This window comes from Lacerta agilis, chromosome 6 (genome assembly GCF_009819535.1).
Source record: "Lacerta agilis isolate rLacAgi1 chromosome 6, rLacAgi1.pri, whole genome shotgun sequence".
Classification (NCBI taxonomy): domain Eukaryota; kingdom Metazoa; phylum Chordata; class Lepidosauria; order Squamata; family Lacertidae; genus Lacerta; species Lacerta agilis.
This window is the reverse complement of record NC_046317.1, coordinates 86,840,547-86,854,841: the sequence shown is the minus strand read 5'-3', so window position 1 is coordinate 86,854,841 and position 14,295 is coordinate 86,840,547. Positions and strand designations below refer to the sequence as shown.

The 14,295-nt window shown below is 47.1% G+C and overlaps 1 protein-coding gene across 1 annotated transcript in view; it reads right to left on the bottom strand.

Annotated features, from left to right (window-relative positions):
* Positions 1-280: 280 nt before the first annotated feature.
* Positions 281-14,295, bottom strand: part of SLC17A9 (solute carrier family 17 member 9) — a 35,709-nt gene continuing 21,694 nt past the window's right edge. Inside the window, exons 8-13 of the mRNA XM_033153711.1 lie at positions 12,043-12,130; positions 11,287-11,321; positions 7,612-7,727; positions 5,103-5,158; positions 3,377-3,406; positions 281-1,335 (exon numbers count right to left, since the gene is read on the bottom strand). Coding sequence (XP_033009602.1) covers positions 1,172-1,335; positions 3,377-3,406; positions 5,103-5,158; positions 7,612-7,727; positions 11,287-11,321; positions 12,043-12,130 — 489 coding nt within the window. The 3' untranslated portion in view covers positions 281-1,171. The remainder of the gene's footprint in view (positions 1,336-3,376; positions 3,407-5,102; positions 5,159-7,611; positions 7,728-11,286; positions 11,322-12,042; positions 12,131-14,295) is intronic.

Sequence of the window (14,295 nt, the reverse complement as noted above, 5' to 3'; positions counted from 1 at the left end):
ACACACACACACACACACACACTAAGCAAAATGGAATCGTTCTGGAATAAAGGGGAGGAAATTGTTGCCTATCTCTAGTGACGTTACAGGTACTAGCCAATTCCACCAGAGCACTTCAACCTAGACCAGGGTTTCCCAAACTTGGGTCTCCAGCTGCTTTTGGACTACAGCTCCCATCATCCCTGACCACTGGTCCTGCTAGCTAGGGATGATGGGAATTGTAGTCCAAAAAACAGCTGGAGACCCAAGTTTGGGAAACCCTGACCTAGACAAAAATACATTAACAGGACCAGTGGGAGGAACCCAGGTGGAATCTGGCAGGTTTATGGGCAGAGTTTGGCAGAATCCAGAGTTTACTGACTTTTCAGAGCCCAGTCCTGGTTTTCTGAGAGGACATGGTTTTACTAGTCAAACCAGTTAAAATGCTGACTGAGTGGCAAGCCTACCTGCTGGCAGCAGAGAGAGGGCTAAGTTCACATTTTCCTTAGAGATTAAAATAAAATAAAATACTGGTGTGTGCAGGAAATATATCCCTTCCTTCCAACAGCAGGAACTCTTCCCTGGAGAAAACTTTCAGGATGTCATTTAACAACTGAGAAGAAAGAAAAACAACTAAGCCATTATTGCTCACATACACGCTTTCACACAAAGCCATTCTCTGGAAGTCCTCGTGGTTAACGGCTGAGAAAACTCACAACTGCGTCTGGTCATTTTTGATAGGAGACCTGCCAATGAGGGTCTCTGGGACAGAACATCAAAATGGTACAGAAAAACTGCAGGTTTCACACACACTTCAGCTGCGACCCGGAGGACCAATGTTAAGGCTGCAGAAAACAACATCTCTTTTTAATGGGCAGATCAGACCTTGACTTTGCTTTTCCTGAGACAACGACAAGTAGCCACAACTCTGTTGCGGTGGACTTTTGTGGGTGGTTGTTTGCAATCTGAACTTTTCCAGTAGAAAGAAAAGCAGCTTGCAGTAGCAACAGGCAAGCTTGTCAGTATCGTGATCACTCCGGACAGCTGCAAAAGGGGACCATGCACACCAATGGATATCCATTTGTCAATTTCTTCATCCATTTCTTCATTCACAAAAACTATCTCGGTGTCCAGTTTCAATCCTGCTGCGTTCTCCCATTCCAGACTTTGTTTCCTGTCTAAATCTTGGTGCCTACAGTTCTACAAAGGCAGAGTCTGTGTCCACTCTGTGGGCTTTCCCAAAGATGAGGAAAGTACAAAGTCCAAAGGCATTTACTGCGGCCACGAGATTGAAAACAGATACCCACGAACCGGTGATTTCGATCAGATGTCCGGCTAGGTACACGCAAACAACACCTACGTGCAGAAAGAAAGGGAACAGATTGGCAATTTTTAAAAATTCCATACAATTAGTCTCTTGGTTGTTGTTTTTTTTGCTCATGGGGTAAAAAACCCCAAACCCAAACCAAAACCCCTATTGATTTGATTACACCAGTTTACTTGAAAGATCTCCTGAACCCACTCAACTGCTTTGACCTGCAGAACAGTCACTTCTACAAACCCTGCAATTTCCATGTGTAACGTTATTACGAAGACTTGTTTGAAAACCGCTGATGTGATATTTATATTTACATTTTAATTTGTTTTTAAATGTTGGTTTTTATCTGCGTTTTTAATTAATATACCGTTTCACGCAAACCGCTTGGAGGTTTCTGCAAATCGAGAGGTATGTAAACCTCGATAAACAAAAACGGAATAAAGAAATCTGCGCTGCAAACACACTGACATCTTTGCGCTTGGGTTGGCGGTCGCAGCTTGCTCCCTCCCATCCCACACAAAGGTTTTAAGAATTTTTCAGTCCTTGATTTATTTTATTGCAGCGGGTGCAGAGAGCATAGGTAGATAGGGCCCTTAATGAATTCCACAAGTTCCACATCTGGCTCCCCAGTATTTTAGCTGAGTACCATACTTTTCTGTGTATAACACACCCCCGTGTATACGACAACCCCCTATTTTGGGGGACTCAAAATTAAGAAAATGGGGGGGGCAGAGATTGCCCAGAGTTGTTGATCGCTCACACGCCTGGCCAACACTGCAAACAGCACGCATAGCAGAAGCCGAAAATCATCTGCCCGCTCAACACTGGCAGCCGCCAATCGCCTGCCCAGTTACCGCAACAACAGTCCTCACTGCAGCAACCAATTACCCAAAGAATCACTGCTGATACAGACATACCTCATGTTACAGCCGCTGCGGGTTACGTCTTTTCAGGTTGCGCTCCGCGTCGAACCCGGAAGTATCAGAACGGCTCACTTCCAGGTTTCGGCGCTCGCGCATGCGCACAAGCGCTAATCACGCTTTGCGCATGCGCAGAAGTGCCAAATTGCATCACGCGCCTGCGCAGACACGGCGCTGCAGGATAGGAACGCTGCGGGTTGCGGACATGCCTCCGTCATGGATTACGTCCGTAACCCAAACATCCACTGTAATCTCCTACTCGCGGCAACAGCCAATCACCCGTCACCACTCTGAACTACAGTGGTACCTCGCAAGAAGAATGCCTGGCGCAACAAAAAACTCGCTAGACGAAAGGGTTTTGCGATTTTTTAGGTGACTCACAAGATGTAATTTTCTATGGCCGTGACTCACAAAACGAAGGCGTTTCGTTCCGCACGGCATTCGTCTTGCGCAGTACCACTGTGAGAAGAAGCGCGGGAGCCTGAAGCCCGCTGCAAGGAGAGCGGTGGCGGCGGCAGCGGGAGAGCGGGGCGTGGGAGAGCTGCGAGGAGAGCGGTTGCGGTGGCGGGAGAGCAGGGGGAGCAGCCTGCCTGACAACAACACTCCTCCTGCTGCTTCCTCTCAGGCACAGCTCAAGCCCAGTCAGGACGACAGTGCTGGGCAGCCCAGCAGAGGCGGAGTTGGGAGTCGCTGCTGCTGCTGCCGGCAACAGGCCCCGACCTTTTTTTGCCCATAGGAACGCATTAATTAAATTTCAATGCATTCCTATGGGAAACCGTGCTTCGCAAGATGAATTTATCGCAAAACAAAAGGACTCGCGGAACGAATTAATTTTGTCTTGCGAGGCACCACTGTATCCATGTATAAGACGATACCAATTTTTAAACTATTTTAACAAGGGAAAACCTCGTCTTATACATGGGAAAGTGCGGTAATGACCAAAAACCCCTACCCCACCCCTCCAGTAGCTAAGGGGCTACTTAAGGAGTCTGGGGCTCCCTTCAATTCAATTACATGGGATATCTGTCAGGGTTCCCTGGCCATCCTCAGTGGGCTAAAATCCTCAGGGTTCTTTGTGCCAAGGGACTGCCTAACAAGCCAGTGTGTGGACAGACTTAATGAAAGACTTAATGGAGCAAATTCCTGAGCAATCACTTACCTAATAAGGCCCCACCGGTATTTGCCACTCCTGTGGAGAGAAAGAAAGGAAACCGAGGCATGGCGTTGAAAAAAATGCACAACGCATTTAATCCAGGGTTGGAGAACCCTGCAACTTCCTAGATGTTGTAGACTCTCAAACTCCAACCATCCCCAACCAGCATGGCCAATGATCAGGGATGATGGGAGTTGTAGTCCAATCAACTGGAGAGCACCAGGTTGGGAAAGGGTGCTCGGTTCCTTTTCTCCAACCCCTTTGTCTGGGTTGTCACTTCACTTAAAAACAAGGGGCGTCCTTTTACTTGCAATCGCATGCTGGGCGTGGGAAAATGTCACAAATCCCATCAATTTTTGGATGGTTTTTTTTTTTATTTACACAAAATCTGAATTTAAATATTGGGGGAACCATGGAGGGAGGGGGAATTGCAGCTGGAGTGATTGATTGCTAAACATGAAATGTTGTCGAATTGCTTATTTGTTAATTTTTTAAAATAGAAAATTATAAAAAAACAAAATTTGCAGCCCTGGGACACCCCAGTTCTCTGGAAGTCACTTAAGAAATGAAGACCTGAGGTTTATTAATGGATGGTCCTTGCTTACAAATTACTGGAATAGTAACAGCAGGTAAGGCTGAATCTTTTAAATATTCTTAACTTGGGGGGGGGGGGCACAGGTCCCCTCCCCAAGCATGGTTGAATCCTGTGCCCCTCCCCACTGTCCCATTTCCACTGGTTCATGCAGCTCATACGCTGACATGTGATCTGTACAAGCTCATCCCCCCATCCCTACGTCCTGAACTGGCTTTCCCTCTTGATCTCTCAGGCTACATCTCCCCCAAGTCACTTTTCCAACAGCTCTCCTCTAACAAAGCCTTCCCTAACTTACTTTGGCTCCCCTCTGCTAGAACCTCCACGGCCACTCCATGATCCGCAAAACTGGTGGAGCTCACAATTTGGCATCTAAATGCATGTTTGCAAAAAAAAATCAGGGTTGCCATAGGTCCTCTTTTTCCAGGACACGTCCTCTCTTTCAGGCTTGGTTGCCATATGTCCTCTTTTCCCCGGACGTGTCCTCTTTTTTCAGGATTAAACTTTCTGTCGGGACGGATTTTAAAAATCTGGCCCAACGTCTGGGTTCTTTTTTGTTTCATTTCGTTTATGGCAACCCAAGAAAACTTTAAAATACATTTTTTTTAAAAAAAGCCCCGCGTGTCGCGCTCCTACCCCCTTGCCGTTTCTCATGAACGGAATGGGAGCACTCAGCAGGCAACCAATTTTTTGTCTGGTGCAGAAATGTGAATAATAATAATAATAATAATAATAAATAAAATAAAATTTTACACCCCGCCCTTCCCAGCCAAAAACCGGGCTCAGGGCGGCTAACACTAATTAAAATCACAGCAAAAACATAAAAACAATCAATTTAAAATACAGATTAAAATACAAATTTTAAAAATTCAAAATTAAAACTGCAGTCTCATTTTCAAATAGCCCACCAATAAAAGAATGAAGCATAACTATCAAACAGAAACCAACCCAAAGGCCAGGTGGAAGCTGAGAGACACAAAAAATGCCTATCAACCCCTATCTAATACTGTACAGGAATGCCAATAAATACCATAGGAACTGGTTCACACTTCCTGGCCTCTGATACCTTCATGGTATAAAATGTGATATTTTCTTTTTTCATGCTGAATATAAAATTTATAATATATAGTTTATCCTCACCAAACAGCAAGCCAGCACATGAAGGAGCCAGGTCTTGTATATTAACTGAGATGCCGCTGTTCAGGGGAGGGAAAGAAGAGGAAAGAATATGAACTGAGACCAAGGCTGGGTGAAGAAGGAAGCTGCGAATGAGGCAGCTGCAATATTTGAGAAGAAGCTACCATATTTATAGCTCTTTGGTTGCAAACCTGCACTTCCTGTTTCAGGGAGTGGCATGACTGAGAAAGCAAGCCGCTATTTATTACAGCCGAAACAAAATATGAGCACACGAAAGCTTATACCAATAACAAATTTGGTTGGTCTCTAAGGTGCTACTGGAAGGATTTTTAAAAATATTTTTTATTTTGTTTCGACTACGGCAGACCAACACGGCTACCTACCTGTAACTATTACAGCGGTAGGGAACCTTTTTGGGATGGGCAGGCCAGATCTTATTTTACCCATCCATGCAGGCCAGCACTGGCAGAGGGGCAAAACTACTTACTGCATTTTTTTGCTCCATAAGACACACTTTTTTCCTCCTAAAAAGTACAGTAAGGATAAATATCTGTGCATCTTATGGAGTGAATGGTGGTCCCTGGAGCTGAATTGCCCAGGGGCCAAAAGAGGATCATGCTTTTTATTTTACAAAGAGAAAAGGGGGTGTTGAAAGGACCCCGCTCAGCCGCTGATCAGCAAGAGATCGAGAGAAAGATAAGATTCCCAGCTCCCTTTCAGCCCCGCCCTCTTCCCCAGGCCTCCATTGTTGAATGTGCTGCAGAGGGAGGTTGTTTGTTTCCCCAGCGACATGTGACTGGCTGATTAGATTATCTGTCTGGAAACTGTAGAAAAGGCTCCCTTTCCTTTAGAAGCTGCAGAAATGTGAGTTGAACCCCATAAAAACGGGCCTTTTCCTCTTTGCTTTTTCCCCCTTTGCAAAAGGAGCTTTGCTTTCCCCCCTTTGCAAAAAAGCTGCAAAACCTTTAGCTGATCCTCAGAAAAACAGGGCTTTTCCCTTTGCAAAAAAAGCTGCAAAACTTTTAGCTGATCCTCAGAAAAACAGGGCTTTCCCCATTGCAAAAAAGCTGCAAAACTTTTAGTTGATCCTCAAAAAACCCCAGGGCTTTCCCCTTTGCAAAAAAGCTGCAAAACTGTTAGCTGATCCTTTAAAAAAACCCAGGGCTTTTAGAGGAGGAAAACCAGAAAAATATTTTTTTTCTTGTTTCCTCCTCTAAAAACGAAGTGCGCCCTATGGTCCGGTTCGCCCTATGGAGTGAAAAATACGGTACTTTATTTCACTTCATAATGGTGCCAGGTGATTGACAAGCAGACTGAACAACCCACTTGGCAAAGTTGGCCCATGCGGGGTGGGGAGATGTTGGAATATTCTGGAAGAAACTTGAAAAATGGTCTTGAAGAAGTTGCTCGGCGATGGAAAATTCCCCCAGCAACAGGTGTCTTTATTAGGGCGTGTGATCAACTAAGTCTGGGTCAGTGTAAATGAGTTAGCATTAGGTCTCTGGCTGGATGGCTAAAACAGAAAAGGGTTGTGTTTCTTTCTCTATGTTTCTGACAAGTGTAAAGTTTTTGTAAATAAGAAATAGTCTGAGAAACAGAACCCAATGGTGTTTATTCCTGTTATGGGAATTTCACTAAGAGCGAGCTGGAATGCTGCTGCTGCTGCTACTGCTGCAAAGAAGTAAAAGATGCAGGAAACCTTTTCTGTGAAAGGAACAGAAGCTGAAGAAAGAAATGGAAACCCAAGGGTAGAAGCTCACGCACCAGCAGGAGATACTGTCCAAGCAGGATTGAACTCCCCACATAGTTCAATCCTGCTTTCTGCAAGCTTTGGGCAGGCCGGACCGTTCCCAGCAAGGATTGGCTAGGGCAGTCAAAGCAAACATGGCCGAACTCTCCTGCTCTGGAGAGTAGGACTCGAACCCACGGCTTCAAGTAGCAAGAAAGGAGATTCCGACTAAACATCAGGAAGAACTTTCTGGCAGTAAGAGCTGTTCCACAATGGGCTCCCACGAGAGGTTGTGGACTCTCCTTCCTTGGGAGGTTTTTAAGCAGAGGCTGGGTGGCCATCTGCCATGGATGCTTTAGCGGAGAATCCTGCATTGCAGGGGGTTGGAGTAGATGACCTTTGGGGTCTCTTCCAACTCTACGATTCTATGATCAGCTGATGCACGGGGAGCTCAATCCTGCGTTCTGCAGCATTGCCCCTACCTGCCCCATACCTGGCGTCGCAGGTGAGGACCTTGGGGAGAACAGCCTCGCAGAACTATTTGGGGAGGCCTGGTGTAGGCCGCATTTGGCCCACAGAACGAAGGTTCCCCACCCTGACTCATCACATCTCAGTAGAACCTCACAACTGCCTTGCGAGGCAGGCCAGGCTGAGGTCCAGCCAGCACATTCCATGGCTGGCCAGGGATCTGAACTCGGGTCTCCCCAACCCAATCCCACCACAATGGCTAGCCTTTGGGGTCCCCAAGGGGAGTTCTGGACTGAGAAGGTGTTGCACTATTACCTGTGGTTGAAGGTCTGTAGCCCCACGCAGGCCGACGCAAACACAACCGCAAGGCAGAAACTGTCAGTGTGACCTATGCACAGGGCAAAAATGCTGGAAACCCCTGAGCCGACGACCTCAAAGAAGAAGAAAGTCAAAATACCAAATTTAGCTGGCGCGGAATTTAGCAGATGGGGCAACGGCAGCTTCAGCTATCGTTACCTGACCACGGTTTCCCAACCACCACCGGGGCCAACAATTCACTATCTGTATCATTCAAGACAAATTCTGAATGATGGGGGAAGCCAGCTGGCTACTCCTGCGAAGGTTTACTCAGAACAAAGTGCCACGGGGTTCAATGGGACATAGAAAGTTTGTCAACCTACGCCAATATTGCCTACTCTGACTGGCAGCAGCTCTTCCCCACATTTAACTTAAAGGTAAAGGGACCCCTGACCATCAGGTCCAGTCGTGTCCGACTCTGCTGTTGCGGCGCTCATCTCGCATTACTGGCCGTGGGAGCCAGCGTACAGCTTCCGGGTCGTGCGTCCAGCATGACAAAACCGCTTCTGGCGAACCAGAGCAGCGCACGGAAATGCCGTTTACCTTCCCGCTGGAGCGGTCCCTATTTATCTACTTGCACTTTGACGTGCTTTTGAACTGCTAGGTGGGCAGGAGGAGGGACCGAGCAACGGGAGCTCACCCCGTGGCAGGGATTCGAACCGCCGACCTTCTGATCAGCAAGCCCTAGACTCTGTTGTTTAATCCACAGCGCCACCTGGGTCCCATTTAACTTACTACCCAGTAAAGGCCCAATTCCATATGAAGCTCACTGTATCGCTTCCAACCATGTTGTGTGTTTTGTAATTTAATTACAATGGGAATTGTGATTTTAACTGGGAAAGCAGTACATGGGGCGGGGAGGTATAACCCCCCCCCCGACCTATTGCAGCAAAAGTCCCCCTCCCCATGCTGCAGTTATAGGCTGGCGGGAGCAACTATGATGAGTGCCAAAATCAACTCCCCTCTGCATGCCTGCAATTACTTCTTTGAAAATCACGATTGGAAGTGGCGTACTCATGTGTCCTGAGAACGGCAAGCAAGAAGGTCAGGACACCATAAACTAATCTCTCCTACCTCCTTGCTTTCGACAGCACAAGAAACATCCTCTAAGGAAGGCCAGACGAAGAGATAAATTATCAGCCCCAGGTAACACAGTAAGTTACCGTATATACGTGAGTATAAGCCGACGCAAATATAAGCCGAGGCACCTAATTTGACCACAAAAAACTGGGAAAACTTATTGACTTGAGCATAAGCCGAGGGTGGGAAATGCAGCAACTACTGGTAAATTTCAAAAATAAAAATAAATAAAATTACATTAATTGAGACATCAGTAGATTAAATGTTTTTGAATATTTATTTCAAAGAAAAACAGGGGCAAGGAGTTCCATAGGCTTGACTCTGCACCACAGGAATAAGCGCTTTCTTTTATTTGCCCCCTCCCCTCTTCCAACAGTTAGGCTTTCCTTTTTATTTCTTTGGTGTATTTTATGTCCAATATTTCCATCCCCCTACAACCTCTATCAATAAATGGGACTGATTCCTGAGTGTGAGGGGGTTTATTTTCAGGCCCTTTTCTTCCCTCCCCAAAGAACCCTCCCTTCCCAAACAGCCAAGCTGTGAATGGATCCAAAGGAAGATAAGAGTTGCAGAGCTCCTGTGACCTTGCCTCCTCCTGGGCTTTGCAGAGAGGAGGGGGGCAAGAGCCTCTGTTCCTTGACTTGGGGGTCCTCCCTGCACCCTCCCCTTCATCCCAGGGACCCCCTCTTCTCCCCAATGGACCCTTTGCAAGATGAGCAGAGACTCACTGGATTCAGGAGGCGCCAGGGATGCAGCACATGCAGAAGAGAGAGACAAAGGCCCCCCTCCTCCTTTTGTAGGTGGGCTTGGTATTTCCTGACCTCTCTAGGAATCCCACTCAATCCTTTTTAACCCTTGGCAAGCCAGTGCCCCCAGCTTCTCTGATCCTGTCCTGTGCCTTTTGCAGGAAAGAGCTTCTCTCCACTTCTCTCCCCCCCCCAACTGACAGAGGGGGAAGCATTGTGCAGTGCTTCTCCGATCCTCCATTCTGTGCCTTTCTGCTGGTGAGTGGAGGCAGAGGCGTCTTTACCCTTCCAGCTTGTGTCTGGAGGCACTAGGACCTCGCAGACAGCTGCAAACGCACGGGATGGGATCGTGTGGGATCAGAGAAGACGCCCGTCTCAGATCTCCATCCTGCGCATTTCCTGGTGGGGTGGGGTGGGGGGAAGCGGAGAGAAACTCTTTCTCTCCGCTTTTCCTTCCCAACCACCTCGCAGACAGCTGCAAACGCACAGGACGGGATCGGAGAAGATGCCCCCGTCCTGCACATTTCCCGGTGGGGTGGGGGTAGGGAGAGGAAAGCGGAGAGAAGCTCTTTCTCTCTGCTTTTCCTTCCCCACCGCCCGCCTCACTTGCGCATAAGCCGAGGGCGACTTTTTCAGCCCAAAAAATGGGCTGAAAAAGTCGGCTTATGCGCAAGTATATACGGTACATGGCTGGGCAGGGATTTCTACCCAATGAAGTTACTGGGCAAGCCTATCTTCCACTCGGCCATCAGAACTTTATCTCTCCTTCTCTGCACACCCCACACCCACACCAAGGGATAGCTCAGTCGGTTGAGCACGAGACTCTTAATCTGAGGGTTGTGGGTTCGAGCCCCACTGGGCAAACGATTCCTGCATTGCAGGGGGTTGGACTAGATGGCCCCTGTGGTCCCCTTCCAACTCTACAATTTCTACACCGAAAAATCTGCCCGGGGGGGGGGGGGTCCGCCAAGCATTTGCGGAGGATGCGAGGAGTGTTAGCAAACGTCCCGCCCGGGGCAAGTTGTGAGACTGACCCCCCCCAGGCAGGGACGAAGCCTGAGTGCATTCCTGGCTACTCGAGTCCAGTGGCACGTTGATATGCGATTGTTCCCCAGCGTGAAGAACACACACATTAAAACTGTTTTATTGTAGATAAGATGCAGAGTGTGTCTCTGCTTGCCAGCTCAGTAAGTCAGAGCTGTGCATAACGCATCTAGCATCTCTCTCGAGCCAGAACTGAAAGTGAAAGTAAAGATATACAGTAACATCACATGGTTGAGAAAGCAGACAAAACGACTGTCTTTCTCATGGGAAAAACACAAGTCATACCAGCCTCGCTGCTGCTTTTGCAGCTCGGTCTGTACCAATATCCTAACAAGCAGCACTCGGGGAAGGCAGGAAAGGAAGCGGAAGTTTCATTCCACGAGCGGAAGTTGTTCCGCAGGAACAGTTTTTTGGCCTTCAATCCTGTGTCTCCCTGGTCCTCACATGGCATCCTAGGCCAGAGTCAACTAACTGGTCCTGATAGCAGAAGCCCACACAATGACTTCCACTAGCACAAAGGCCTTCTGCTTCCTCTTGTGCCCCCTCAATTGGCTCTTGGGGAGGTAGGGGCCAGGAGAGAACTCCCCCCCAGAAGAGCCAGCCTGCAGGGGGAGGAGAGGGGAGATCATTCAGCCGGGCAACCAGGAACGTTTGTACCAGTGCAATGCTGAATTCCTCTGTCTTCTGTACCACCTTGACTCTAACGCAAAGAACAGATCTTGCATGACAACCTGTTTGCACATCCATGGTCTTTTTCTCTCACCTGCATGAGCTTACGGACAGTGATTGCTTTATATCCTGGAAGGAGAAAGAAAAAGAGTGTCAGAAAGTCTGGAGCAGCTTAAAGAGCCGAGCACGGCAGCTGTCCTTAAATATCCAAAGGGCTGTTACACAGAACAGTTTCTGCAGTCCGAGGGCCGCATTGCATCGTTCAGCCCGGACACTGAGGTCCAGCGCCGAGGGCCTTCTGGCGGTTCCCTCACTGCAAGAAGTGAGGTTATAAGGAACCAGGCAGAGGGCCTTCTCGGTAGTGGCACCCTCCCACCAGATGTCAAGGAAATAAATAACCATCTGACTTTTAGAAGACATCTGAAGGCAGCCCTGTTTAGGGAAGTTTTTAATGTTTGAAGTTTTATTCTGTTTTTAGTTTTTAGAAGAAGAAGCAGCAACTTTTCGGGGGCCGGACTGGAGGCAAAAGTGAGTGGAGATTGAATTAGAAGTTTCAAGACGTGCCTTTGCTTATTATAAAACCAAAACACCCTAAAAGAGCGATACAACTGTGGAATACAATGAAAAATTGACGATAGGTTCCTAATTGCCTCTCCTACGAGACCCCATCTCTGGCGATGGGTTATATTCTTCCTGGCAAGAGTCCTGTGCTTTTTAAGAGGCACGCAAGCCCACGGCAAGCAGAAATTCTGCAGGTGACGCTACACCAGTTGGATTTTCACCCATGCCCCTGCCCAACCGCCAGCGTGGAGAGATGAAAGAGGGAAAACATCCCAAGGAATTAAGTCACCTTGATTGATGAACTGGTCGGAAAGGAATCCGCTGAACAAGCTTGTCGGGATCGCCACCAGCCACGGCACGACGTTAAATACCCAACCCTGAAAGGAGAGAGAAGGGAAGCATGAGAACACTATATTCTGCTCTGGTCAGACCTCACCTGGAATACTGAGTCCAGTTCTGGGCACCACAGTTCAAGAAGGATACTGACAAGCTGGAAGGTGTCCAGAAGAGGGCAACCAAAATGGTCAAAGGCCTGGAAACGATGCCTTATGAGGAACGGCTTAGGGAGCTGGGTATGTTTAGCCTGGAGAAGAGAAGGTTAAGGGGTGATCTGATAGCCATGTTCAAATATATAAAAGGATGTCATCTAGAGGAGGGAGAAAGGTTGTTTTCTGCTGCTCCAGAGAAGCGGACACGGGGCAATGGATTCAAACTACAAGAAAGAAGATTCCACCTAAACATTAGGAAGAACTTCCTGACAGTAAGAGCTGTTTAACAGTGGAATTTGCTACCAAGGAGTGTGGTGGAGTCTCCTTCTTTGGAGGTCTTTAAGCAGAGGCTTGACAGCCATCTGTCAGGAATGCTTTGATGGTGTTTCCTGCTTGGCAGGGGGTTGGACTGGATGGCCCTTGGGGTCTCTTCCAACTCTATGATTCTATGACACACACACACAAAAAGGGCCAGTCCACTAACTAAAGAGGCCTTGAGAGTGCAAGAGAATATGGAGCAAGATCTGGCCCTGAATCAGGCATCTTCGAATGTTTTACGAGAACATGGCCTGATCCTGCATGGCCCCTGTGTCAGAATCCTCTTGGGGTGGTGTGGTGCTGGCAAACAAGCAAACAGCCTCAGACCAAGTCAATTTCTTTGGCTATTTGGTTCAGCGCTGCCTCATGTCCTTCAACCTTGGGTTCCCATATGATGGTGGACTACAACTCCCATCATCCCCAGCCAGCTTAGCCATTGGTCAGGGATGGTGGGAGTTGAAGCCCAACAATGTCAGGGGACCCGAGGTTGAAGAATGTCCCATCTTTAAAAAAAAATAATTAATTTAATTTCCATGTCGCTTAATATATATAAAAAAATGTGTGTACAGAAAAACGGAAGCAACAAGAGCAGAAACGAAAGTATTATAGGAATACACAGTTACATATAAATATGTCACATTACTACGAAGTGAGCAATATATAAAAATCAGGGTCAATTCACTTTCCTTTCTGACACACCCTCCCTCTCAGCCTCTGGGTAGTAGTAGTAGTAGTAGTAAAATTTATTACAGCCATTGGCCCATATCAAGAACAAATCAGACAAGCGAACGAAACATAGAATTTAAAACAACTCGACATAAGACAATTTTTTAAAAAAACATGAGGCAGCAAGACTGCAATTTAAACAATATCAAATCTAGCAACCCATCAAGAACAACATTTTACCTCAATTTAGTTAATACATATACAGCATAGGGATTCAGCTAAAACTTAATTTAAGAGTTGATTAATAACTTAGTATTAGTTAAAGTATCGAAACTATGCAGTGACCAATTTCTCTTTTTCTGGGATAGGACATTTATCAAAAATCTAGCGACTGTAAGAGATCTACTCGGTTCCTCATCATTCAATAAATGAATTAATTTAGCCTCCTGGGTTCTGTCAGCCTGTCCTATCAGAAGTGGGGACAGAAATCTAGACCGGGCTGCCGAATAAGCTGGGCAGGAAAAAAGTATATGCTGTAATGTTTCTACGGAACCACTATTACAGTCGCATAGCAATGATATCTGGCCATTTGAGAGTCTGTTGCCCGTGACATTAGAAGGAAAAGCATTGAATCTGGCCTTGATAAAGGCATACCTATGCGCCGCAACAGAAATAGAAGATAAGTAAGATGGTAATTTCGTTATTGGTGCTAACCCCAGGTTTGTTGGTGAACAAGTGCCACCTCCTGTCAGAATGTTATGCTGGAGATCAACCTCCTTTAGCCTTATATTAACAGCTCTCTTGGCAGGGCCTAAATCCATTCCCATTCTCTTCAGATCGTATAAATCTCTCAGCCTCTGGGTTCTCAGCCAGCGTCCAAACAAACTCTCAGTTCAGCCGCCAAAGAGTTTCTGGACCTTCACCTCAGGCAGCAAAGCATCTTCAGCCAACCCTGCTTTTAAAAATCATTGCTGATTTGAGCACCCGTTTATAGGAAGAATTCATTTGCTGTGTGCGCATCTGAACAGAAGGTGGTGCACTTTTACCACACTGAGTCTTCCTACAGAGGA